The 26,700-nt window shown below is 36.4% G+C and overlaps 1 protein-coding gene across 1 annotated transcript in view; it reads right to left on the bottom strand.

Annotated features, from left to right (window-relative positions):
• Positions 1-26,700, bottom strand: part of NBAS (NBAS subunit of NRZ tethering complex) — a 158,525-nt gene that overhangs the window by 40,800 nt on the left and 91,025 nt on the right. Inside the window, exons 41-46 of the mRNA XM_068183435.1 lie at positions 23,050-23,279; positions 19,878-19,988; positions 16,420-16,670; positions 14,095-14,429; positions 4,744-4,962; positions 4,295-4,497 (exon numbers count right to left, since the gene is read on the bottom strand). Coding sequence (XP_068039536.1) covers positions 4,295-4,497; positions 4,744-4,962; positions 14,095-14,429; positions 16,420-16,670; positions 19,878-19,988; positions 23,050-23,279 — 1,349 coding nt within the window. The remainder of the gene's footprint in view (positions 1-4,294; positions 4,498-4,743; positions 4,963-14,094; positions 14,430-16,419; positions 16,671-19,877; positions 19,989-23,049; positions 23,280-26,700) is intronic.

Genomic DNA, 26,700 nt, shown 5'->3' with positions numbered 1-26,700 from the left:
CTCTTCCAAAAACCTTAATCTCTCTAATCAGAAATGAAAATTGTTAGCTCCCATCACAAAGCAGGCTCTGAGGGCCTAAAAAAAAATCCTAGAACAAAATAAAAATCCCCCAAACACACAAAAACCCAAAGAAACAAGCAAACCCAACCTAAACCAAAAGGGTAAAAAGAAATGTATCTGCAAAAGCCAATGGGCATTTCTGAAAACAAAAAATCACCGTTTCTGACTATACATCTGTGAAGCTGATTTTCTAGAACAACAGATGTATGAACATTTACAGGAAGCTTCAAGTTTGTCAGACACAGACAGATGTCTTTTACTTAAGCACAAGGAAAGGTAAAAAAAGGTTAATCTAAGCAGTAAGCTACAGTTATCTGGAATAAGGAAATATTTTAAAAATCCAGAAAGACTGAAAGCTAGCGATTTTTTAAGCTTAATACTGCCTTTACTGCCTAATGGTTAGAGGAACTAAAAAGAGATGACAGCTCTTGAGACAAATAATCCTGTCAAGTTTCCACAGATTACTGCCTTGTTCTTTTCTTAATAATTAATGATTAAAAATAAGCAGCTACTAACAGAAACAAATACAATTAATGAAGGATTAGTCTTCCACACAGATTATATGCTATTTTATGCATGTTTTAAATAACAGAACATGATTTAGTGTTCACCTCAAAACTCCTAGGTATGAGCTTGCTGTAATTACACTGATAAAGGCTTATTTTGATTTCAGTTCAGTGTCAGAAAAAGTGACGCATATTTAATCACATTCCTCAAACAGAATAAAGTATAAAGAATGCTTGGAAGAATAAATTAACTTAATTTAAATTTTTTAACCTAATTACTGTATTCATTGAAAATACTCCAGCTTTATTTTCCTCTTTCTGATTGTGCTTTGTCATATTTAAATATGAGGAAAATAAGGAAGTAACATACTAATGATGTGATCATTCAAAGCTGGGGATAAATGTCTTAATGGTAAACCATCATTTCCATCTAAAATACCACAAAATCATTATATACAAGTTACAAAATTACTCTGTATTATCCCTGCTCAAATGAGATGAGGCAATAAAAAGTCTGGGTTTTTTTTTTCCCCTGTTAATGCAGCTACTCTTTCTAACAAAGTTGGATTTACCTTCTTCAGAAAACAGTGGGTATTATACAAGGAACTCAGAATTTCACCAAACCTTTCCTCTCTGTGCCAGGTGAGTGCTTTCAAAATTTCACAAAACACTATATCCTTGTGGACATCTAAGAGAAGAACTCTAGGAGCAGCAGGTGAAGGAGACCATAAAGTCTTCAACAGACAAACTGTCTTTCCTGTCTGACGAACCACGGACATGCCTGCAGTCATGGACCATGGAACGCTTCCTAGCCATCAGGCGAGTGATCTTAGGCAAGGAATTAAACTGAGTCTTAGGTAAGACTAATCAGGCAACCATAATTGCTAAAATATTTTGTTTTGTTTTCCACAAGTTCATGGTTTCTAATGAAGAAGCAACTGATTTTTATTTATAGTAGTTGTTTCTACAGGCAAACAAGAAAGTGCAGAATACTCCAGAATGTAAAATATGAAAATATGCTCTGCTAGAGAGCTTTTACACATACCAATGCAAGAATTTCTATTTTGAATTTTGTGTGCCAGAACCAGAGAGTTTAGGGAGACAAAAGCAGTTAAAAGAACTGGAGGAAAATACTGCTCTTAAAATTGCAATTTAATTATTTACAAATTTACAAATTAAAAAATCCTGAATTAGGCAAGTAACTATATTTAAAAAAATCTGTTTCTGAGAAGGTATCAAAGTTGTTAAGTGTGTCATACCATACACTGCTGTAAAATGAAGCCAAAAAGTAATCCCAGCTTTCATGAAGACATTACTTTCTAGAAGGCTCTTCCGCTAGAACGACTATATATGCTAGTAACAAAAGATGTTTTACTGTGTTTGAAGGGTGGTTGTAGTTAATGCAACTGAAAGAAAGAATGTGTATTTTCAGTCACAGAAATGGTGGACTGTTGCTTAATTTTCAGACAAATCACTGACATACCATAATTTTTCACATCCATACAGGCTTCCTTCACTTGTGTTTGCAATCCCTTAATTACATTTCTTGTCACCATAGCTACAGAAAATCCAAGTTCAGTGTCAGAGCCTTACAACTGCTACTCTAAAAGTTAATGGTCAAAGAAAGAATTTTCCAACAAAATCTCTTTCAAAACTACTGTATAAAATAACCACACTGTGTAACATATCAAAGCTCCAGTAAATAAACCGAAAAAAAGGAATTCCCTTGAAATGCTGCATTTATTGAGTAAAAATCTGCTTTTCCAGCTACACAGGCAAGACTACTTCTTTAATTGTAGAAATGCAAGTATTAAACAAAATGTTGTAATTTGTATTGTATCTTGAAAGTGAACATCTGAGCATAGGATAGAGATGAATCCAATTTTATTCACAAAAACAACATGAATACCAGCAGGCTTAAGAGATGTCAAGTAACAGCCTTTCTTTTAATTCCACCCTATATTTAGATTGTATGTTTTACTTTATAATATTAACCCTTTCTGAATTTCATCATAGGGAGGATATTATCTCAAGTATTTTCTATTTTAGTTGATGCTAAGTTCTCACTTCATGCTCTTTATCATAGTAGTAGACAAACCTTCCATCGTTCAGAATGATATAAAATTATCTTTCTCTTCTTTTCCCAAAAATGCAACCGAGTGGGAGTGGGACATTGCTACTAACCACATAAGGTCACAACACACACCAAACCATTTTAATTGAAACTTCCAACTCATATGCCCACCTTTGCCACTACAGTTTTCTCTGTGAGACAGTCATTCCCCTCTCTCCAGTGAAGTGCTGCATAGGAGTTACTGGAGATGGTCACTGTCCCAGAACTTTAAATCAACTTGCAGCCATCCCAGCCTTGCAATCATACAAAGAACAAGTAATTCAGTTCACAGAAAAGTGTTGATAAGAAGCAGAGTAGAAAGGAGAATTTTGATAGGTTTCTCATACTCTGCATGTTAATGAGACTCATTACAGTCAAAATAACTGGACTTTGTGAGTTTTGTATCCAGATACATCACACTGCTAGTTAGGAACAGCAGGACAGTTATTATCTAAACCTAAATTATTCTTCTTCAAATGGACAAATCCTGACAAGAAAGACTATTACTTATGTTGCTGTGCAAAAGCTCTATCATCATTGAGGATGCTGTGAACACTCTTAAAATGAGTGACAGGAGAAATCAATTTTCTGCCAAAGAGGACTGCAAACAATTTGACAGGCTGCCTTCTTTTCATCTGTGGCACTTCAATCTGCTGTAATATATACATACATGCTGAAGAAAAAGTAGAGCCATAGCAAACTTTCCATGCTAGACTTCTTTTCCAATTGCTGGTGTATGCATTCAGATCATCCTGCCCATATAATTTTCTGCATGCAGAACAACAGGATAAATTCTCAAAGTTTTAGCTCTCTAAACTGGTCTTAGAAGTGCTAAACAGTGTTTACCACACATCTAAGAGCAGAATACTCTTTCATACTTGTTGCATGTATACATCTCTTTGAAACAGAAATACTTCAGAAGAGAGTTTTGCATGAATAGTTACATGAGAAGTATCTGTTCAATTTAAAATGGATGATATAAAATTATCCTCCCTTCTTCCCTGCACTCCCTTAACAAAATGAGGGGGAATAAAATATTTCTAATGAACCAAACCAACCAGCACAAAAAAAACCCCAGCTCCCAGAAATGGCTCAGCAAGTTTTTCCAAAGATGGAAATTGTATGACTTCTGGTAGGACACACTGCTGTGGCAGAAGCTGTTACTAGGCCTCTGCTGCCCAAATGCCTGCATGAGTTACCATTTCCAACAAACATACCTTTTAACTCTGTTTAAAAAGGAAGAATTATGTGCTGTTGTAAATACTACAAAATTTCACAAGGGCACATACACATAATGGAACAATGCTGTAAAGCCAATGCTTTTAACTAAAAAGCACCAGTGAACAGGATAAGCTCTATCTTACTTTGTTCAAATTGCTCAGGCTTCCCCAGCTTTTACAAATATAATATGAAATTACAGGTAAACAAAAACATAATTAAAAAACTTTCCTGTTACTGCAAAATCCAGACATTAAAAGCAAACAAGTATTCACTGCAAATAAACAAAACCAACCAACCAACCAAAAACCACTACAAACCAACACAACCATCCAAAAAACACCTTGCAAAAATCCAGAAGAAATCTTTTTGTGCTTAATTAAGGAAGTGCGCTTACCTTAATATACCTACAATTTTTTTGATAGCACATTGGACAATATCCTGAGGAGAAAGGCCTAGATCTCCAACAGCCACTTGTAACAACTGCTGCACCATGTCCAGGGGCTGACCATCTATACACATGGCTACTGCTTGCTCATGGATTTTTTCTTTCTCCGACCTTGACAGATCATATAAATAGCCATACTTCTGTAGTGTATCCTGTGAACAGATAGTTTTTGGAACACTGATCACTGTACTGCTTATTTACAGGGCTGTATCAGTCTTCCTTTCTGCTAGGAATTACCATATACTGAGAAAAAGAAAAGATTGATGGAACCAAAATTTCAAAACCCAGGTCAACAAAAGCAAAGGTAGAAAACATTAATAAAATATGACAGAAGATTGATGTCTATCACTGCTAGTCATGGCAACACTCAAAGCAGGAACTTGATCAGTAATCATTACCTGTTTGCTGCTTTTCAAGTAAGTGATAAAACTGTGAGTGAGTGTTTCCAGATGAGCAAGAGATTGTTGCAAATGATTCAGTGTTCCTTCATAAGCAACAGATGGGGTTTCAGCATCTTTCATGTCATTATCTGAAGTTTTTTTTCTTGATTTCTCAGAAAGATGTTTGACTGCCTTAATAGCCTTCTTAGTCACTTCTATCCTGGCTTCAACTGGCAGCTGAAAAAGATTGCTCAATTATTTATTCATTCATTACCTGTACACTACTATTTGCATTACAGCAGTGCCAAGAGGTCATGTGGCTCCACAACACAGCATAAAACTAAATGAAGTATTTAATGGGAAACACCTTTGTTTCTGATTTGTCATTTATTAAAATGATCAGTATTCCATTACTTTCTTCTGCTGTCCCTCTTTTTACTGATCTTTTTACTGACTCACGTTCATTTTAAACCATATGAACTTCTTTTCCTAATTATACTAATTATTTTTGTAGACTGCCACTTTATAATCTTTGATTTTTAATTCTTCATTGAGAGATGTCTGAGAATTGCTTTACAAGACTGACTGATAACTCACTTAAGATTAGTTTTGTCATGTTTAAACTATAAGACCGCTGTTTAAAATATAAGACCCTAAGACCATAACCATAGGCAAAAACCCCAGAAGGACTGAGAATTTTTAAATCAATTTATTTAAAGCCCAAGTTATACAAAATAGTAAGTATACAGTACTTTTAAAGACCTGTACAACCAGCTGTATCTAAGAATTAAACTGAAACAAAGTCTGACCTTCCTGTTTCAGGAAGACACAGCTTGGGCTGAAAGTCCAAAACAAAGTCTGGAGTATGATTTTAGACATTCATGTATGATTTGCTCATTTGTAACTTCATGTACAGTTTTAACAATGCTTGCAATATACTTTTTAATGGGTGGGAATGTCCTCTGCCTGAACTCTAGCCAAAGCATTAGGTACTTTTAACATCAGGTGTTTTAGTTACTGAATACTGAACAAAGACATAAACAATTTTAACTTTCAAGTTGAAATACATAAGGAATAGAAAAAAAAAAAAAAAACTTGAATCTGTATGACACAGTGAATAGGAAATAAGATGAATGATCATAAAAGAGGGGAAATAAACTGCTACAGCATTATTCATACAAAGTCCAAGAGATATTTATAGCATGAATTAAACGAGCTACTTCTCAAGCCATAAAGAGCTTGATAAGGATTATTTAGCAGAAAGTTTTACAGTTTACATACTTTCCCCTCCCTCCCCTAGATAAAAAGTCACAAGTGAAAAGATCTATCATTTACTCCTTTTTTTTTGTGCTGTTACTGTGAACCACACTAATGGTCTACTGGCTATTTTTAAGGATGAAAGCAAAATGAGTGGACATTATTGTTAGAGCTAAGAAAGTTTGCCAGTTTTAACACAATACAAAGGGAATTTTACCATACAATTTCAAATGCAACAGTTCCATTCCCACTCAAAGTAACTGAGTTTGTTACTGACTGTGAACAGGGTCTCAATATCAGGTTTTACTCTAAGCAAGGAAAAATTCATAGCCTCCCTGTCACATTAAAATCTAATAACCATAGCTGGATTTATATATCCATTTTATAAACATGATAAAAGAAGAAAACAGCTACATATTTCATTTTTTCCTCTTCCAGTGTACATTCTAATGTTCAAAATGCAATTAAGAGAGATGCAAAAGGCAAACAATTTAAGTATTCCATCTAACTTATATCCTAGAGAACAGTGTCAATATACTGCCAGTTTAGAAGCCATGTTGCCATAAGCACATGCAGAATAAAGCATTCAGATAAAAAAAAAAGAGTGAAGAAAGAAAATACAGCTTTTTCGCAAGCCTGTTTTAATTTTGCATTCACATTTGCATAGTGCCAAAATGCAGCACTATGAACATATAATTTCTCTGGTTGTTTTATTCCAAGCCCATGAATAGCTCTCCTCCGTACTTCTAGTCAGCTTCAGTAATGAGATTTGGTATCAGAACCAGTGATAAAAATGTCGCTTAGGGGTTAGTTCAAGCTTTGTTTGCATGTGAAGTGAAGTTTTATATTTAAAAAGCTTTTACAGTTTAAGAAGATTTTTAAATCTATAAGCTATAATGTGTAATAAAAAAAATCTTAAAAATCTCTTTTCAAACCAAAGAACATCACATACTATTTCACCTCAACAGATTTTAGTCCTCAGGGTAAAAACTCATCTCATAAGCCTGTTCTCCTGAAAGTATATAAGTACTTCTAATTAAAGTATAGTATGAGTAACATTTACTTGTATGTGAAGATGTTGACCCCGCTACTCTTGTTGCCAGTGATTAACATGCAAGTGTGAGATTATGGCAACAGCTCCACTCCTTTCAATGGCACAGGAACCTGAGATCCCAGGAAGAGCAAAACACGGAATGGTTGGAAGGGGCCACCAAAGGGCATCTGCTTAAACAGAGCCACCTAGATCATAGAATGGCCTGGGTTGGAAGGGACCTTAGAGATCACCTAGTTCCAACCCCCTTGCCTTGGACAGGGACACCTTCCACTAGACCAGATGGCTCAAAGCCCTACCCAACCTGGCCTTGAACACTTCCAGGGATGAGGCATCCACAGCTTTTCTGGGCAACCATTTTTCCTAAAGTCTAATCTAAACCTACTCTCCAGTTTGAAGCCATTCCCTCTTGTCCTGTCTCCATCTTTCCCATGGGTTCCCTTCAGGTACTGGAAGGCCACAATTAGGTCATCCCAAAGCCTTCTCTTTTCCAGGCTGAACAATCCAAATTCTCTCAGTCTTTCCTCATAGGAGAGGTGCTCCATCCCTCTAATCTCACCCAACTCTTTGTTTGCTACCACTGAGCATGACATGAGATGGCACAGAACACACCTTTTGCCAGTCCAGGTCAGCTGTCCTGGCTGTGTCCGTTAACCACTTTTTGCCTACCTGCAGCCTACCTGGGGCTGAGGTGTTGAGATAAAAATTAAGCCTTGACACCATACCAGCAGTGCTCAGCAAGTCAAAATGCTAATATGCTATCAACACTCTTTCAGTCACAAATCCAAAGCACAGCCCCATTGAGGCTGCTATGATGAAAGTTAACTTCATTTCTACCAGACCCTGTAAAATTAATCTGGAAAATGTTTAAATGTATGTAAGGAACCAGTTAAAGAAAAGATATTAGTGAAGTTTCCTATTACACACTCTTGAAGCAGATTTAATTTAAATAACTATATAAATGAAAGGCACAAGAAGTACCTTGCACTGATACTAGAAAAAGTACTGTCAATATCCATGAACAAAACAAGGTCAGGAAAGGCAAACCAACTGAACTGGAGCACAGTGATAAAATGAAGCCAAGTAATTCAAAAAGTAACATCTGAATGCAGTCACGCTATGTAAGAATGTTTCTTGTACACCTTCAGGCAATGTCATGCCCTGTCTTTTTCCTTAGTGTTTTATACACCATTAAGTCAATCAGCCAGACAAAAGATAGTGAACAATATTCTGGGCTTTTTTTCCCCCCTAAACTTAGCTTTTTTTATACAGTTATTTTAAACAGCATTTAGTGTCTTTAAAATCAAGAAAATGATGCAGGTTAATGTCCAGTTATAACAGGTTCCCATTCCACACCTGTTTGGTATGTGGTCAAAATGTGAACACTGTATTCCTGCTTGACGAAGCAAAAAGGAAAAGAAAATGGCCAAATTAGTATTACTGACTCAGAGAAAATAAGTCAACCTTCCAACTAAAAATCACTAAGTTGCAAGAAAATTTCTTTTAAATCTGAATTTGGGAAAGAAGTTATGAAAGATGGAATGTTAAACAAAAAACATCATCGGCTGTAGTCTGAAAGAATGTGGCTTAATCTATGGAAGGCTGAAAGAGAGATCCCATGTAAGAAAAATTTCAGCTTCTCTTTCCCTACAGAAGACCTGACTGATGGTACCACTGCTTTTTATTCTGCTTTTCCTATCTAAAGCTGTAGCCTTTTCTTCTTCTAATCAACATATTGTGCTAAGCTCCATTTGTAGTGTGTGTTCAATAATGAAAACACAGTGATTAAAATATATTGTTTTCAGTCATGTTTTTGTTGTGCTGGGCTTTTTTTTCCAGAGTACTGTTAATCAAAAAACCATCAGGGCAATGACCTATGAGCTCTACAACTGATGGTTCTCTGAAGACATAACCAACTCTAGCACAATGAACAAAATGCTGGCAATGAAGGAATTTTTAAAAAATCCCCTATCTAAAATGCTCAACAAAGATCACAGAAACAGGAACAAATGGGAAATCATCATGATAAGAAGTTGATATGATCATTGCTATAATAAGAAACTATGACATCAGTATTATTTAAAAGCAAACAGAGCTGCTGGGAAAAAAGATGACAGATTCAAAATGCATGCAAAAATATAAGGAGTCATTCCAATGAATATTTGGAATATCTCCCATTTAGGAAGAAATCTGTTCCATACATGCAAATAGCCTATTCTTAACATTACAGAGACTGAATGATTTGTTATTTAGTCAGAGAGACTTAAATAGTTATACAGAGTTAAAAGCCTATCTGAGTAAAAATTCCACTAGCAGGAAGCTTCTCAACTGCTTGCAGCAGTGAGCTTCTGTGGTCAAGGGATCAATACTTCTTCAGTCCTTCAATGTGTGAGGAAGGTGATGACAAAGCATTAAGGTCCTTGCCTGTTTCATTTACCACAAACACAAAAAAATACTGCATCAATCTTTACCTTCTTCAACTATATTAACCATGTTACTTTAGGCCTATGGTTTACTGAAGTCCCACTATGATGCATCTCTGCTCACACATATTCCCACCACACAATGTGACCACTTCATGAACTCTCCTTAAAGCCTGGGAACTGAATCTCATCTTCCAGGTGGTAACTCATTTCTACTGATTGCAAGAAACATGGGAGAAAAGAATCTCTGGCCTCTTAGAGCTAGAAGTACCTAAAACTGTGTCACATCCTGAACTACAGTCAGTATAACAATGTTAGTTGCCTTTTCATAAATACAAACTCCTCATTCATTTCTCCAGATTTAGACATTCTCTCAATCCTTTTGCCCAATCAAGCACTGCTCATTCAGTCACTGCTGGCCCAATTCATAAGAAAGCTAAAACACAGAGTTTGTGGAAAGCTTTACTGATCCACCACTGCCTCTCCTTACTTCTACTGACATACTGGAACAGCAGGAGATATTCTCATGTTTGTTTCCTAAGTTCCCACATGGTGACAACAGCAATGCTACCTCTGAAGTTGAGCTCTTGGAGCCTACTGTGCTATGTAACCAATGTCCCATTACCACTTAGCACTTGAGACATTTCTCGATTGTTTCTGACCAAAAGGGGTTTTTCGATGGAGATACTGTTCCACAAGAATGGAGTGCATCTCATCACCTCCCTGGAATATTCTCTCTCTTCTTTCCCACCTTTCCCTTCTGACATTTTGAAGGAGTGAGGGAGACCTGAGAGGGTATGCAACATTCGTTTTTTGCCAATTCACCTCTCAGCACTCCTAAAAAATCCATTTCACTATCTCATTGTAAGCTTCCTCTCAAATTTCCTTTATGAGAGAAAGCTCAGTTGTCTCAGTGACAGATTATTTCATGATAATGGCCATAGTTTTTTGCATTTTGACTAAGTATCAGCACTTCCATGAAATACTTAAATATACATCTGTTGTGGGAACAGGAAACTGATATAGTAAAGTATTTGGCCACAAAACTAGACTGGGAAGAAAGTGCTGAATTAGAGATTTAAAAAGTGACCACATGACCAGGGCAGCCACAAAACACATAAAATTTAAGCAACAGGTGCAAGCCAAAAGGCTGCTTTTATGTATGAAGCATTTTCCAGGTGAAAGGTAGAGGAAAGAGACCTCAGAGGTAAGTTTCCAGGGTCTACAATGATAAAATTTCTCTTTGTATAATCCTGTTTGAGAACTGAACAGGATCTTGAGGCAAAACTAGTTGCAAGCTGTCAATCCCAAACCCAGTGCAAGGCACAGTAGATGATCTGACCAACTGTTTCAAGCACTTCTTGAGCATCTTTCATGGCCAAAAAGTTAACAGCTCTCTACTAGAAAATTCTGCCTGACCACAAACTGCAATCATCTTTAGTGTTTCTTTCATGCTATTCCTTCCCTCTACTCTCAAGAGGGTAGAGAAAATGTATTAGAATCCTGCGCAGAAGCAAAGGAAAATAATCAAGGTGTTTCAAAACAGACACACAGTGGAGGATATCCACTCTCTCTCTGCACCATTCATTGGGAATAAAGGATAAATAACCTTGAAATACTCAAGAAACATTAACAGCAAGAGTTTCAAGCAGTCAGTTGCAATGACCATGTGTAAAGACAGTATTTCCTTCTCATTCAACAAGCCATGCCCTTACTACCTCAGTTCAGGGTCAAGTTTGGCAATTAAGATCTCAGGATGAGTCTGAATCATTGCTCATAAGCATGAAAAAGTACCTTTATGAGATAAAAGGGATCAAAACAGCAAAGCCAAGACAATAATTCTGCTAAAAAGGCTTCAGAGACAGCTGATGGAACTAGAGAAAACATGCTGGTCTACCCTGACAGAGAGATCATAGCCCAAATTGTGTGCTTACAAAGTTTCTTATTATCCCAGCTAGCAATTTTTTCACCAAATTCTGATATAGACAGAGGTTAAACGGTTTCTAATAAATGTATACTAATATTGTGGGAACATAAAAACAGTATTCAAAGATGGAACAAATTGAAATTCACTCCATTAAACATGGTGTATAAATACCTCAGAAAACTGTCACAAACCAAAATAAAGAAGATACACACAAAAAACCCCTGGACACTTTATCGCCTTTTCATTTCAGATAAATTTAGTGAAGACATCTCTAGATCTTTTAATAAGGTAAAATCTAAGAAATCTCATTTCTCTTTTGTGCTTCACAGTAAAGATATGTAACGAAGCAGGGGTAAAACTTTACGCTAGAAATATCCTTGCAAAGAGGTTTAACTGGGCAAAAAGAAACTCCACATCTGGTAATATATGTTAAACACATAGAAGTGTGTTCTTTCAAAATCAGGCTTTCAGCCAGATGGAGATTACAACAGTTTATAATTTACATTATTACAATGCTTAGAAACCACATGCATTGGGCCAGAATACTTTCTCTGTGGAACATCTTATTCTGAATGCAAAAGCCTGGAACTAAGCCCAAGCCTGTGGCACAATGAAATTTAGGATAAGCACAAGTAAATAAATACAACCACACCAGTATCTGGTGGAGTGACAACACAAGAGGGCACAGGCAATCCAGGAGGTTCCTGGAATGCATTGATGACAATGTCCTTCTCCAAGTCATACAGGAACCAACTAGGAGAGGTGCTGTGCTGGAACTTGTTTTCAGCAACAAAGAAGGACTGGAGAGGAATGTGACATTCAAGATCAGCCTGAGCTGCAGTAGCCATGAAGATACTTAGTGCAATGAGCAATGAGGAGGGTGCACAATAAGTTCACTGCTCTGGACTTCAGGGATTTGCCTGGTAGAGTACCATGCGATAAAGCAAAGAGGGACACAAAAAGGCTGGCTGATATTGAAGGATAGCCTCCTTGAAGTGCAGGAACAATGTATTCCTAAGAAGAAGCAGTCAGGCAAAAACGCTAGGAGCCCTCCAGGGATGCACAAGAAGCTCTTGGAAAAACTTAAAACACCAAAAGAAAGCCTACAGAGGGTGGAAACAAGGACAGGTACCCTGTGAGGCATACAGACAAACTGTCCCAGCAGCCAGGGATCAGGTTAGGAAAACAAAAGCATTGCTCAAACTAAATCTTGACAGGAGCATCAAGGGCTACAAGAAAAGCTTCTGTAGGTATACTGGTGATAGAAGAAAGACTAGGGAAAATGTGGGTCCTCTCTGGAAGGAAGGAAGAAGCATGGTTACTTGAGACAAGGAGCAAACAGTCACTCAATAACAATTTTGCACTTGCTGGTGTTCCAGCCATGCTACCCAAGTTGCAGAAAGAAATGAAGGGATTGGCAGAGTGAAGAATAACTCCCTGCATAAAAAGCTCATGCTCAAGACCATTTAAGGAACCTGAAGGTGCACAAGTCCTGGGTCCTCATGAGATGCTTCTGTGGGTTCTGAGGGAGTTGGTGCACAAATTTGCTAGGCCACTGTCCATCCACTTGAGAAGCTGTGGCAGTCAGGAGAAATTCCCACTGACTGTGGAAGGGGAAACACAGTCTCCATTTTTAAAAGAGGATAACCTAGGGAACTGAAGGTTGGTTAGTTTCATCTTGGTGACTGGCAAGATCATGGTACAGATCCTCCTGGAAACTATGGTAAGACACAGAAAATCAGGAGGTGGCTGGTGACAGCCAACATGGCTTCGCTAAGGGCATTTTGTGCCTGACAAATCTGGTGGTCTTCTATGACAGAGTTACAGAATTGGTGGATGAAGAAAGAGGAACTGCAACTGGTGTCATTCACCTGGACTGGTGCAAAGCATTTGACACTGTTCAGTGTGACACACAAACTGGAGAGATGGATATGAGAGATGGACCACTTGGTGGATAAAGAATTGGCTGGGTTTGCTGCATACAAGGAGTTGCATTAAGGGCTCAATGTCCAAATGGAGAGCACTGACAAGAGGCACTCCTCAAGGGTTGGTATGGGACTGGCACTGTTTAACAAGTATGTCAAATACAGGGATAGTAGGACTGACTGAGCCCAGAGGCCACAAAGATGCTCAGAGGATGAAACAACTCTCCAGTGGAGACAGGCTGAGAAGTTGGGCTGTTCAGTAAGGAGAGGAGAAGGCTCTGGGAAGACATTAGAGCAGCCCTCAACACCTAAAGGAGGCTGCAGGAGAGCTTTCCAAAGGGCCTGTAGTGATAGACAAGGGGGATGGCTTTAGTGAAAGAGGGCAGGTTTATATTAGATTAGATATATGGAAGAAATGCAGAAATCCTCCATGGCAGGAAGTTGGAACTTGATGGTCTTTAAGGTCCCTTCCAACCCAAACCACTCAATGGCTCTTTCAAATACACAATATCTTATTCTCAGTTGAATGAGCACACAGGGACTTTGGGGTTCCATCAAAACTCTCATATCCACAGATCTAACTCCCCTAACTGAATAAAAATCCCTTATCTTCATACAGCTGTCATAAAAAGAAAAGGTAGGCAGAGCAAGGTTTACAAATTTATCTTTAAATACTGCAAAATGAAAACTGTAACATCTCCTGGGACTTTCTTCTTGATACTATATTGAACTCATATGCTATATGCTTCACCTGACGACTGAAATTCTTAAAAAATATCTCCTTACCTTTGTGACAGCTTTGGAAGAAAAAGTAATTTCATCAATGAAAGTAACAATATCATCTGGATCAAGTCTATCAAAGTATTTTGAACACATATCATATGCATGTAGCCACTCATCCATGGTTTCTGGTATTTTTTTAATGAGATGGTGATCACCATTCCAAAAAAGTTTTTGTAACCACACAGCATAAACAGAACTTGGTGACAGCATGCTGCCATCTTTTTTAGGAATTTTGGGAGCCAGTTTGGAAATAGATAAGATATTTTGACTTGTAAGGATGGGCTCCAATGTCTCCAGAGGGTTTTCATTTTCATCTGTTAGTTTTTTGTAATTAAGACCTAGTGACAGAAAGAGAAAGAGGTAAAAGTTATTCATACTTAAATCTACTCACACTCCACAATTACATGTGAAATAATGAATACACTAGCATCTGATGAACTAAAAAGACTCTAGCCCATCCCCTTTTACAAACATAAATACTGACAGACTTAGATTTTTATGATGTCCTGGTGCATGCGAAATTTCTCAATCCATAGAACATATTTTAACATTATACATTGCTCCAACAAGAGGGAATGGGTTCAAACTGAAAGACGGTAGATTTAGATTAGATACATGGAAGAAATCCTCCACTGTGAGGGTGGTGAGTCACTGGAACAGGCTGCCCAGAGAAGCTGTAGATGCTCCACCCCTGGAAGTGTTCAAGGCCAGGATGGATGGGGCACTGAGCTACCTGGTCTAGTGGAAGGTGTCCCTGCCCATGGCAGGGGTGTTGGAATTGGCTCATCTCTGAGGTCCCTCCCAACTCCAACTGTTCTATGATTCTGCGACACAACCCGAAAAAAGAAAATTCTCAAAGAAACAAGAACATATATATATAGTATATAGAATCAGGCTAGAACTTAAATGTAAACCCCAGAAAACCTCATGCAAATCAAGGCGTAAGTCTTCATTAATTTAAAATATGTGTTCTGATCATGTAACAACTGGTACTTACCACTTAGGAAAAATTGCAAGGCACTAACTACAAGTAAACTAAATAAGGTCAGCTAGAGATAGGACATGTAGATCCATTTATATCAATATTTATATAATCAAGAGTCATGTTACTATTCTGCTTCCCAGAGGAAGAACACCCTTGCAATTAACTTTCCAACAACAGAAGTATTTCTAGAAATTATACTATTTTATTTTTCTTTGCATATAATTTATAAAGTAATTGACTTCTATTGCCATCTTCTTGTTAATGTACTTTGGGCCTGCAATCTCTGTAAACACTTAGCTGTTGCTCCTTCACTCCTATCTCTAAACTATGCTGAACACTGAGAATTTTGATTAGGCATGTAGTACAAAGATTTAATTTTTTACCACACAAACTGACTAATTTATGTCTGATATATGTTTCCAGGACTTTTTTTTTAAATAAATAGCTTTGAAGGCAAACAATAATTTCATGGCAGAATTTTCTTTGGCAAGCATCACAGAACTCGACTGTTGAATAACATCAGTAAGAATTGATGGTTATTCCTCCTCTCCAAAAAAATTATTGACTTTTTTCTTCCTGCAATACATGAATTCATATGCACCATCTCTTCAAACTCTGCAGCACAGTTAGTGTCCAATACACATTAGGTTCCAATATTGATCAATTAATTCATTCTCCCAGGAGGTAATGCCATACAGTGTTTATTTTTCATTCTGAAACTGGATTTGGAGTTTTACAACTAAAATTCAAGATAGTATCCAACTAACAAGCAAACTGAAAGTACTATTTCAAGTTTCAGAGTGCTTATCAGCAGTGTATTTTACAGTAATTGTCTGAAAATGTAGGGCTACAAACAATGCTGTAATTCTGGGAAAGGAAAAGGTAACATCAAGGGTAAAACATAACAAAAAATTATCCTCTTTCAGACAAACAAACACGAAATGCAAGAAGTCCCTAATATTTTCTGTAATTCAGACTCTAGAAAGGTAAACTTTCTTAAGCCCGTTGAGAATATTAATGTTAAACTTGTAGTGTTACAAATTATACTCTAGGAACTTGGTATTTTTCATTTAAAAATTCACTATGAAATATCACCAATAATTTTAACTTGCATCACAATAGAAACCTGTTCTTAACTAGTTTTTTCTTGCTGTGATCAATTAAATTTCCAGTAAAACAAAGAGAAGGAACTTGTGACTATATTAATTGTATTCATCTCCTTTGCTCACAGAAAAAAAAACAATTACCTAGAAAACATAAACTAGCTAAGCATAACCATGCCAATACTTACATAACAAAATAATAAATACAGTTATGAAGAAAACAAACAGGTACTCTCCTACCTGGTGCAACTGCTTTGAATTTTTTCAGGAGTCGAATGTGAGTTTCAGGTTTAAGAGCATGGTTCACCACTTCTGAGCAGCCACAATTTTCCAGGAGTGTAAAATAGTAAAGCAACCGCTGGTGATCTTGGCCTTCAATACTTGGGTAAACATATTTAGCCATGTGTTCATGAAAGGTTTCAGGACTGGTTTTCAAAGTCTCAAACAGACCTAGACTTTGTGCTCTTTCTTCTATTTCCAGTGTCGATAACCTGTGTTTAGAAATGAGTTTTGCTTAAAGGCCTGGGTGAGCCATGAAACACTCTTACAGCTGCACACCTGGGAGAAGGACAATCCTTCCCTCTCTTTAGGGTCTTGCTCACAACATTTTGATAACTGTACACTCTATAAACAAGAGCTAAGCAATTCTTTTATTTCCCCATCCTGTTACCTGTTAGTTTAGACATGCAGATTAAGGGTTATGAATACTGAAGTGGAATTCAAAGCAGGATTTCACGTCTGTGAGTATAAGCTATATGTAAAAGGAAAAAATACATCCAGGATATGTGTAAAGGATGACTTTATTAAACAAACAAACCAACCACTTGTGGATGAATGATGCTTAAAGATCCTACTGCCCAGTTAGAAACTTTCCCAATCCATTACATTCTGTTTTCTGCAGTTGATGAGAACCTGGGCACACCTTGAGAGATATTATCACAGAAAATTGGTCTTGCCCAACTATTTGGCACTACTATTCATGCTTAGGACAGTTTATCAAGTCTTTGACAGTTTAACAAGTTGCTTCTCAAACTGTCATCCACAAAAGCTTATGAAAGTATCAGTAAGCCTTGGGTTGACCTCAGTCAGTCTCACTGCTTCAGGGAATTCTTTCCTGAATCTTTTGAAAAGAATACATTAGCTCTTTCACAGCATGAATTCAGATACCTCCAGCTGACTACATAAAAGATAATCACTCCTTTTTCCCTCAGCTGGGAGAAAAATGGGTGCATATCATCTTAAGTTTATCTTTCTCAGCTGAAAGTTTTACCTAAATCTGAGGAAAGAAGTAACCTACAGATGATTCCTACCTTGAGTCTCCCCAGAGTCCAATCATATGGCATATTTCATTTGGAAATCTGATGTCTTCTTATACCATTTGATTTTATTCTGCTTTAAAACTGATTAAATTAGAATTTCATCATTTCCCTCCCCAAATACACATGCTGTAAGTTAGTGTTTCTCTTTAATATCCAAGTAAAATGTCTCTGTTTCATTCTTAAAGATGATTTTGTTACAGCAAATACCACAAACACAACCTGCTCAGTTTAAAAATTAACTGATTTCTTAGGGAGAATAAGATATTTTTTAGTTATTTTTACATCTGTGACCTATCCCAAGATGGTTAACATTCCAAGCATTCTTTTAATTCTACAGATTCTTCTTATTTGTTAATTTTTCTACAATATTAATGAATGCAAGTATGATATTAAGAGAAGTAAAGTACCATTCACTCTTCATATTGGGGAAAGCAGACACTTGGACCTGATGTCTTTCAGGACTGTGATATGACTATTTTTTTGTGTTCATACCCAAAGTTCAAACTAAAAGCCACTAGAGCATTAAATTATATGAACAGGATTGGCAGATGTATGCAGTGTTTTTAGGGTAGGGCTGATTGCAGAGAGGAAGAGTTTATGATGTTGTTCAGAAAGATTCTGGAACAAGAGTTTCTGTGACAGACAAACAAAATTTCATGTTGCTGAAATCATAAATTGCATTTTATAGAGCTTTGATAATCAAATGTGATCATATTAGACAAAAAAAATAACTAGATTTCCACTTAATTTTACGAAATGTCATTCTGAACAATTTTCAGACTCATATTCCACAAAAAAGTCATAATTCTTTGTCATCAAATAATCAAAGAAATAGTTAATACAAACTATGAAGCTCTTTTGAGCTTCTCTCTATGTAAAGTGGCTTATAGAAATACTGCATATTTGGTTAAAGAGATTAAGTCTTAGAATAAACTTAATTTCAGTTCAGAATGAATGAATAATGAAACATGTATTATTAATGCCATAATCCCAAGACTCAAATATACTGTAATGGTCATTTGCTGTCAATCAATTTTAACATGAGCTTATGATACAAAAATATGCTCAGCAGCATATTATGCTATTATACATCAACTTTTAATACTTTTTCACTAGAGAAAATATGGTTACTCTGTACTTCTGTGATTTCAGAATTCTATAAATGCTAACTCAAGGAGGACAAGAACAAAGAAAAGAATAGAAAACTGTTGCAAAACACCTTAGGTAATATTTGAGTCCCAGAGAAGACAGCTGGCTCTTTCACACTCAGCCCAGTGTTGCCATGTTTATATCCTGACTGTCTGTTTTGTTTAAAGCAGTAAATAATTCAGCAGCATCAGAATTTAGAGGGTATGACTTCTCTGTTTTCTGGAGAAAGTGAAGAAAATCTCAGAACATTATTTCATCTTCTCCAGACAATTTACCAGGCTTTGTTTTTTATCCCTCACATTTTATAAAATGTTTCAATGCTTTTTTTTAATTAATAGTTAATGTTAAGAGATGTACCAACACTGCTGCAAGCTGAAGGTGCTTTAAGAATTGAACACTTGAAACAAACCAAATTAATTTGATCATATCTGTCAGAACAGTAGGTAAGAGCTGCTGCATTACACAGGGAGTTCTACATCACTGTCATCTGCATGTGCTATTCAGGCAAGTAGCTCGGTCTTCCATCAAAAGGTTTTATTCCTCTTTCAGGAGGCAAAAACTGCCTGGCATAATATAAGAGGTTAAAATAAATAAATAAATTTTAAAATAAAGGCCCTGAAGCCACTGTGTAGTAGAGATTATAAGCACCCCTCCCCTTACACCACACCAGTGCCAGGTTTTGGTCTGCCATAATCTTTTAGGCTAGAACAGTTTCAGTAAATCATTGTTAAAAGAAAAAGCCTGCTTCTATCAAAAAAATGAAATTGATATGAACAGATGCAGAATGTGTAGAGTGATATATTGTGCCCATAATATTCTATATTATGTAGAATAGAGGTCAATAAAGAGCAAAATGCTAAAAGATAGAGAAACTATCAGGTTTCAGGATATATTACAGGGACTGTAAGAGTAACTACAGGATAAGCTGCTCCTGCAAGAGAGAACTAAACATTAAAAGTTGTGGACACTTGAACACTGAAACAAAGTCCTGGAATACTATGAAGAACAGTAAGACACATATGGACTTTTAACCTTGCCTGCAACAGCAGTTTTCACAGCTGGTTACAGAAGCATTACATGGAAAAGACAAAAATTCCCATACTATCCCAACACGAGATAAATGAACACGCAACCCAAATTCCACACCCAATATAATTCAATTCTGTCATACATTAGCATTTATTTCTGTGTAACAGAATTGTATGTGCATTTGCAGAGGAGACAACTTACCCACTGTCAGTGAATAAAAATTCCAGATGGGTCATGTAAACTTCCCAAAGTGGAACATTGTATCGCTGAGCCAAAGAAATAGCAATTTTATAGACATTTTCTTCAAGTGTCCTGGTAGAGGAGAGACATGAGAGAAAATAAGGAAAAGTTGTGTTAAGCCCTATGAGACGTAATATGAAAATAAATGCTTAAGTAAAAAAACTCACTCTTTTTCTTTTTTTTTTTCATAAAACAAGAAAGTAGAAAAAAATTTAAATAAAAATACATTAAGTGTGTCCCTCTGCATTTACTTATACTTGGTGCTCCATTTGGGGAAAAAAAAATAGAAGAAGAAAAACTACAGAGATATTCCAAAGACAGGAACCTACTCCACAAACACTGGTTCTCAATGGCAACTTCTACTGTTGCTAAAGCAAAAATCTCAGTTTTCATTCCATTTCAATTACAAGGTGATGAAGGACGTAACTTGTCACAGTTAGCATTTATTTGATTTAGTTGCAACACGTATGGTGTTTTAGCACAACTGGTGTATAAATCCTCAAAGCTCTTCCTAGCAGCTCACAGACAGAAACACTCCTAGCATTTGTAGACTAAAAGGTGTGAAGATGTCCAGCTCACTCTGTCCTGAAATATTAGAAACTGCTTTTCTGTTAGTGCATAATCTCTTTGACTAAACAATAGACGGAGAAAATGGTAAAATGTGAAAGCCTAAAGTTAACTTCATACTAATCTGGCCATTACAGAACTGTTACAGAGATATAAAAACACAATACAACACTAATCTTTACTAATCCAGTATACTGTGGTTCAAATAGAGATGAATGGTTCTTGTTTCTAGGCTGGCATAGAAGCAATACTGTTAAGGCTGATGCTGGGATTTCTGGGTTTTGGTTTCAGTTTGGTTGAGTTGGGTCTTTTCAGGATAATTCCAAGAAAAACACTATCTCTGTGTAATTACTTCCTCATAGGCCTGTCATGAATGACTTTGATAAAATGTACTTAATGTGAATCCTTGCGAATCCTCCTGCCTGAGTAGGGAGGTTGGGCAAGATGACCTGCAGAGGTCCCTTCCAAACTCAGCCATTCTGTGATTCAGTGAAGGAGGAAGATGGCATGAATGCTTTAGCTACAAAATAATCCAGTCAATCATAAAAATCAGGAGTGGATCCTGGAACTAGAGAAATTCTTTCCTCCTGGAACTTTATAAGCTATACCAAAATCCTCCCTTCGTAAGAGTGGCATGCAGCAGCAGCCTAAGGCACTGGTGGTTTAGGGAAATTACACCGTATAAATGAAGAACAGTACAAGCAATTTATTCAATGTCAAGGAAACAACAAAAACAAGCAGCTGTTGCACAATGAAAAGCTGAAAAAATTGTCCATTGTCTTGCAAAGAATCTTTTAACTTTCTTTTACACACCCCTTTTCATGCCCAGCCCTGACTGCCTGTCAGTGTGAGCCCAAGGACTGCCAAAGGAGTCATCACTGAAGGCTCCAGCACAGGCACACTTTGGATGTATTTTGGCGTTGTTTCACCAAGACTGGTGCAAACCCAATAGACAACAGCCTCCAAAAATACACACAAAATACAGAAGATAAAACAGACAACTACTGGTTAGCTAGTTTTAGCAAATTGCTCCTTCTAGTACAAAGCTGTTTTGTAAATAAGATGCAATCTTTTCCAGGTGTTGCTCCTTCAAACAGCACTTCATAAAAGATTAAAAAACATGAGGCACTTAATTAAAAAATAAGAACAAATATGCTACAAAATTACATGACTTTTGCATCTTTTTCATTAGAAAAGGCAGATTAAGAGTCCACTGAGAAGATTAAAGCAAGGAAGTTGCAAGCAGAGCAAGTAATTAACTGGATCTTTGCAACTGCCCAATATGGAAGTGTTACTCTCATTCACTTACTAAGAAGCCTTACTTCTAACCCTTTCATATTATGCTTTTACCTCTACTTCCTTTAAGGAACTTTCTCTTCATATTTACTTTATTTTACAAGAGACAGTATCTATGATCTCTTGGGTGACAATGTAAGTAACTCTGCTGCAATCAAAGTAAGCATCTGTAATAGGAGAAGACTACTTGTATTGAAGTTGCCGTAGGCAGTCATCAGGATGTAACCTAGTGACACACTAGACATGAGCTTAGTAACAACATATACAAAGCAGGCAATTCCAATGGAAATATTAAAAGATGATTGAAAGCTATTTTTATGAATGCAGTGACCAAATCTGTGCAGGTACAGATTTCACAGATGTAAAGCATCAGCTTAGTGTCCAAAACCTGACCTTATACAACTACTCTTACTTGGTATATCAATTCCATTTAGTAGCAAATTTCTATTGGAATTGTAGCTATGAGTAGCTACACATGTGGAAAACTGAAAATATTTAAATATGCTCTTCAAAAGCTTTATGCAGACATCAGTTGAAAATCTGAGATTATATTTCAAGCTTCTTATTGCAGAGAACTCTTCCTCTGACCGTCTGTCAACTATTCAGCTGTGACTGTCCCTAAAACGTAAGTCATATTTATTACTTGTTTACAATTTGAAGTACCTGCATGTAGATATTAATTAAAGGCATTTTTTAAATGAAAAGTACTATCCTATATCTTTCCATTTTTTTCTATTCTGGATTTCTGAAAGGTGACATAAAAGCATGCTAAATATCAGAACATATGTGGTGAAGTACTTCCCAATCACTACAGGAAAAAAATACAGCAATATACACCAGTTCTAACTAAATTATTAAGAATAAAATACAACTTTTTTAACAATTTTTTTTTAACAATAGTTCATTCCAAACTTTGATGCATGGCCATACTCTAATACATTGCTAGGGCAGGTTTACAAGAGATGAAAGGAGGAGACCAAACCTTCACCTATGCTCTGCTTTCATTACTCCATGATTAACTTTAATATTAACAGTTAGTAAACAAAGAGTTATAGATTCAATTATAATCCAGTATTTGAGCAACATTTCATTTAAGTAGAGCAGTAACACAGAAAAAGCTCCAATTGTAGCAACATTACAGTGTAAATCTCCAAAGCAAGTAAATTATCTTTCTAAAGGTCAGCACTACTTTCAATTTACTCTCCTAATTTAAAGCTTAAAGCTATTCTATTCTGAAACAGAGAAAACAAACCTAATACACATTACTTACTCTGCCAATCCTAGTATTGTTTCTCTCTTGTACTGTGCATCTGCTGTAAATCTCTGCACATCCACTCCTTTGCCAAGTCCTTGCAGAGTCTGAGCCTGAGTGAAGTCCAGCAGTCGTTCATTGTAGTAATGCAGGTGATTTATCAAATTGGTGATTTCTTCAGGCCAGTCTGCCTGGGCATACTGAGTAACATGCTTTGTGACCATCTGAATCAACTCTTCTGGACCAGCCTGCAAAAATAATAGACAACAAACTAAAAAAAAAAAAGTCCCTGTTAATTCTGAACAAAAAATTATCAATATATAATTGATCCCTGTGTTCAGAACTAGGAGATTTGTTTCCATTTCTGAGAAATTTTAAGTAAACAGAATTTAAAATTTTCTGTAAGACCCATTTGCTCTGATATTATAATTTATTCATTTGCAATGTTTTAGACTATACCATATGATACAAATATTTTTTAAAAATCCAAATAAACTTACCTCACCAAATTAATAGTAGTAAATGTTTCACTATGACTGAATTTCTTTGTTTTTAAATTCCTCATTTTTATTTACATTGAACTAGGCGACTAATTGGACAAACACTGAAGTAAGAGAAAAGTTACTGAATTTCTGATACACTTCTATTATATAGTTTTGAAGAGAGGAATAGCTTTTAAGTGTTGAGAACTAACGCTTTCAAAGAAGTATTGCAGGATCCACAAATTACTCATGGCATTGCCTACCCCCTGAATCTTCAAAATAAAATACCGATCATCTATGGACTACAGCAACCTCAGTTTTCAAAATACCTTAATCACAAATAAAACTTACTTTTCTGTGTTAGAAATTACACACCAAGTGCATGTCTTATAAACCATTAACTTCAGTAGTCAAAAATCCTCATAGCAAAGCAAAAATTTAGAAGACAAAGCATGAAAAATGAATGCATGTACTGTGGAGTGTTCCAATTTATCTCAACATCTGGACAGTGGCTATGTCAAGGCACCTCCACTTGAACAGAGCTCTGTGTAACATCCAAACACTTGGCTTATTCGATACCTCGATTTCTCTCTTCCCTGAAAAATGAGGGCACCAGCAGCTCAATGCCAAAAAAATGCACTGTGACTTCTGTGTGGCATCCACTGAGGAAGGAGTACCTCCAAAAGAGCCACTAAAAAATACCTTGGGATGCCAGTGTTGATGAAATATTTCCTAAGAGAAACAGCTGATGTAACTGCTGTGATCTCAAAAATGTTGAGTGTACCCAAGCAATATACTTTGGTTTTTTACTACAGAATTATTCTGCTACATTAGAAGATAAACTTGTGAACATTGACTAGAGTGCACAGCTAGGTAAAACATGCACCAGAAGTTTAAGCCTTGAGGTGTGCTTTATTTTTTCCGTGACTTGCTGGTCATTCTAAATCGATTTTTTCCCAAGTATCTTAATTGACAGGCTGCTCACCGAGTCACATTAAATGCTACAGGGCATCCTTTTTCCTCTCAACTCTACACTTCTGAAGCCCTCCAAACATTGCAAACTCAATGGTTTTATAAACAACAGCAGCACTTCTTTCAAGGCTACTTAGGAAATTGGTACTAGAATAATAAAACTTCACAAAAAGAGACAGGCAAGCAGAGCAGTGCCTCTACAACACAATTATATCAGCTTGAAACCCATCCACAGCTTATCATGTAACCTGGTATCTCATTGTATGTGATACACTAGAAAACAGAGTATGGAGACAGGGTAAGTCAGAGCAAGACAGGGAAATATGTTTAATATAACTGCCTAAAACCTCCAGTCCACTGAGAAAAGCAGGTAAATTTGCTCTCTTTTGTTAGCTTTCCCCTCTCTCTATTAAGGCCCCATTTGTTATATTTCTGTAAAAGCACCTGTGTGTAACCTTCCATGCTTCCCGTTTATAGTTCCAAGGACCTTATTTGGAAAAAATTTCTTGGGGTCTATTAGTCTTACTAATGTCAAATTTAGAATTAAAGAATCATACACTATGTGAATGCCCATGTATATAAAACCCCACATACATATGGCAAAATAAAGTGCAACCTCTTCAATTTAGAAGACAAAAATTATACATTTAGATTAAGAAAACACAACTGAAGTTTTTTTTACTGCAATTAATTGCCAAAGATTGTCTTACTCTGTTCACTACCAGAAATCTTTCAATCAAGTGTTATCCTCTTATCTCTTAAAAAAACCTATGGCCCAAACTATCACAGCACATGAATCCAAAATTAGAGAAATCCCACAGTCTTCTGTTTGGTATCAAGATGCATTGAACTTGTATTTCTTAATTTTAAGTATTAATTTTTTAACATCTTCACATTTTTGATAATAATTATCTTTTAGAAGAAAAGCAAAACTATTTCTACACCCATTAGATACCTAATTCAATTAGACATGATGCTTGTTCCAATGAACAACAAGAGAGAAAAATCACTACAGCTGCATCACGAATTTTCAAAAAATGTTTTAATAAATTTTAATTGAAAAAACCGTAACAACTAGCTAGTAACAGTACTTGGCCATGAAGAAAATGAGCAAAATCAGTCAAGTCTGAATCTTACTGCAGCATTCACAGAGTTTTGCAATTCTTGGACTTTCTTCAAATTGTAACAGACAGCAATTTGAGTAAATACAAATTAATTTTGACAAGTAAGACCAATAAGATGCCACATTCAACTTGCTCCCTTTATAACATCACCTGTCAAAAATCACACCAACAACCCCAAAGAGCTACTACACAATTCTATTGGTTTATCAGAGTCCTTCGGCAAAGTTAGAAATTGTGCTTAGGTGTCCAACTCCCCAGTTTGCCAGATAATCTCCTCCAGTACTTCTAGACAGATGCTTGAAAAAAGCCTTCTCTCCTGTGATCATGCAGGAAGGGCATTTTACAGGCATATATTGTAAACACAGGGTAAGTTTCCAGAGAAGCCAGAAGAGCTGACCCACATGTATTAATGCCCTTAACTCAGAAGCCTCTCTAGCACTGCCAGGGGAAATCCCTCAGGAACCCCCTGCCAATGCATTTCACTCATCTCTCGGGCCAACACTATATTTGTGCTGACAGAGGCCTTAGGAATTAAGAAAAAAAAAAAAAAAAAGAAAAGAAAAAGCACACATCACTTCAGCATAAAGCTATTTTCATTTCATGCTCTTAGATGTGATTTACTCAGCACAGGTCAGGTTTCTATCCCTATTGCCCCACTGGTCATTACCAATAAGCCTCAGCAGGGATTCAGAGTCCACCTGAGTAAATGTTTTAAAGCAGTTCCTCCTTTTTGACCACTCTCTGGAAGTGACATCAGTGAAGCCCCTCAATATATGTGCCACTGTGATAGTATAAAAGCAACACTGTTTTTATAAGGAAATTGGAGATTTTGATCTTGGAATGTCTTCATTCTTATGCCTGAATTAATCTTCAATTTTTGGGGCTTTTTTTCCTGGCAAGCTGATATGCCTTTTTTCCTCTTCCAATCTATGTATGACACATTAATTCAGTCATACACATCAGAAACATATAAACAAAACAAAACAAAAAAGTATGAGCTGTTATGCTGTTCCTCTCCTGCTCAGTAAGTGGCAGTAATTTTACAACTATAGCAATACTAATAAAATAATAATAAAAAAAGCTCTACTGTG

The sequence above is a fragment of the Anomalospiza imberbis genome, chromosome 3 (assembly GCF_031753505.1).
Source record: "Anomalospiza imberbis isolate Cuckoo-Finch-1a 21T00152 chromosome 3, ASM3175350v1, whole genome shotgun sequence".
In the NCBI taxonomy this organism is placed as follows: Eukaryota; Metazoa; Chordata; class Aves; order Passeriformes; family Viduidae; genus Anomalospiza; species Anomalospiza imberbis.
The sequence above is the reverse complement of the archived record's forward strand: the minus strand, read 5'-3'. Positions and strand labels throughout refer to the sequence as shown.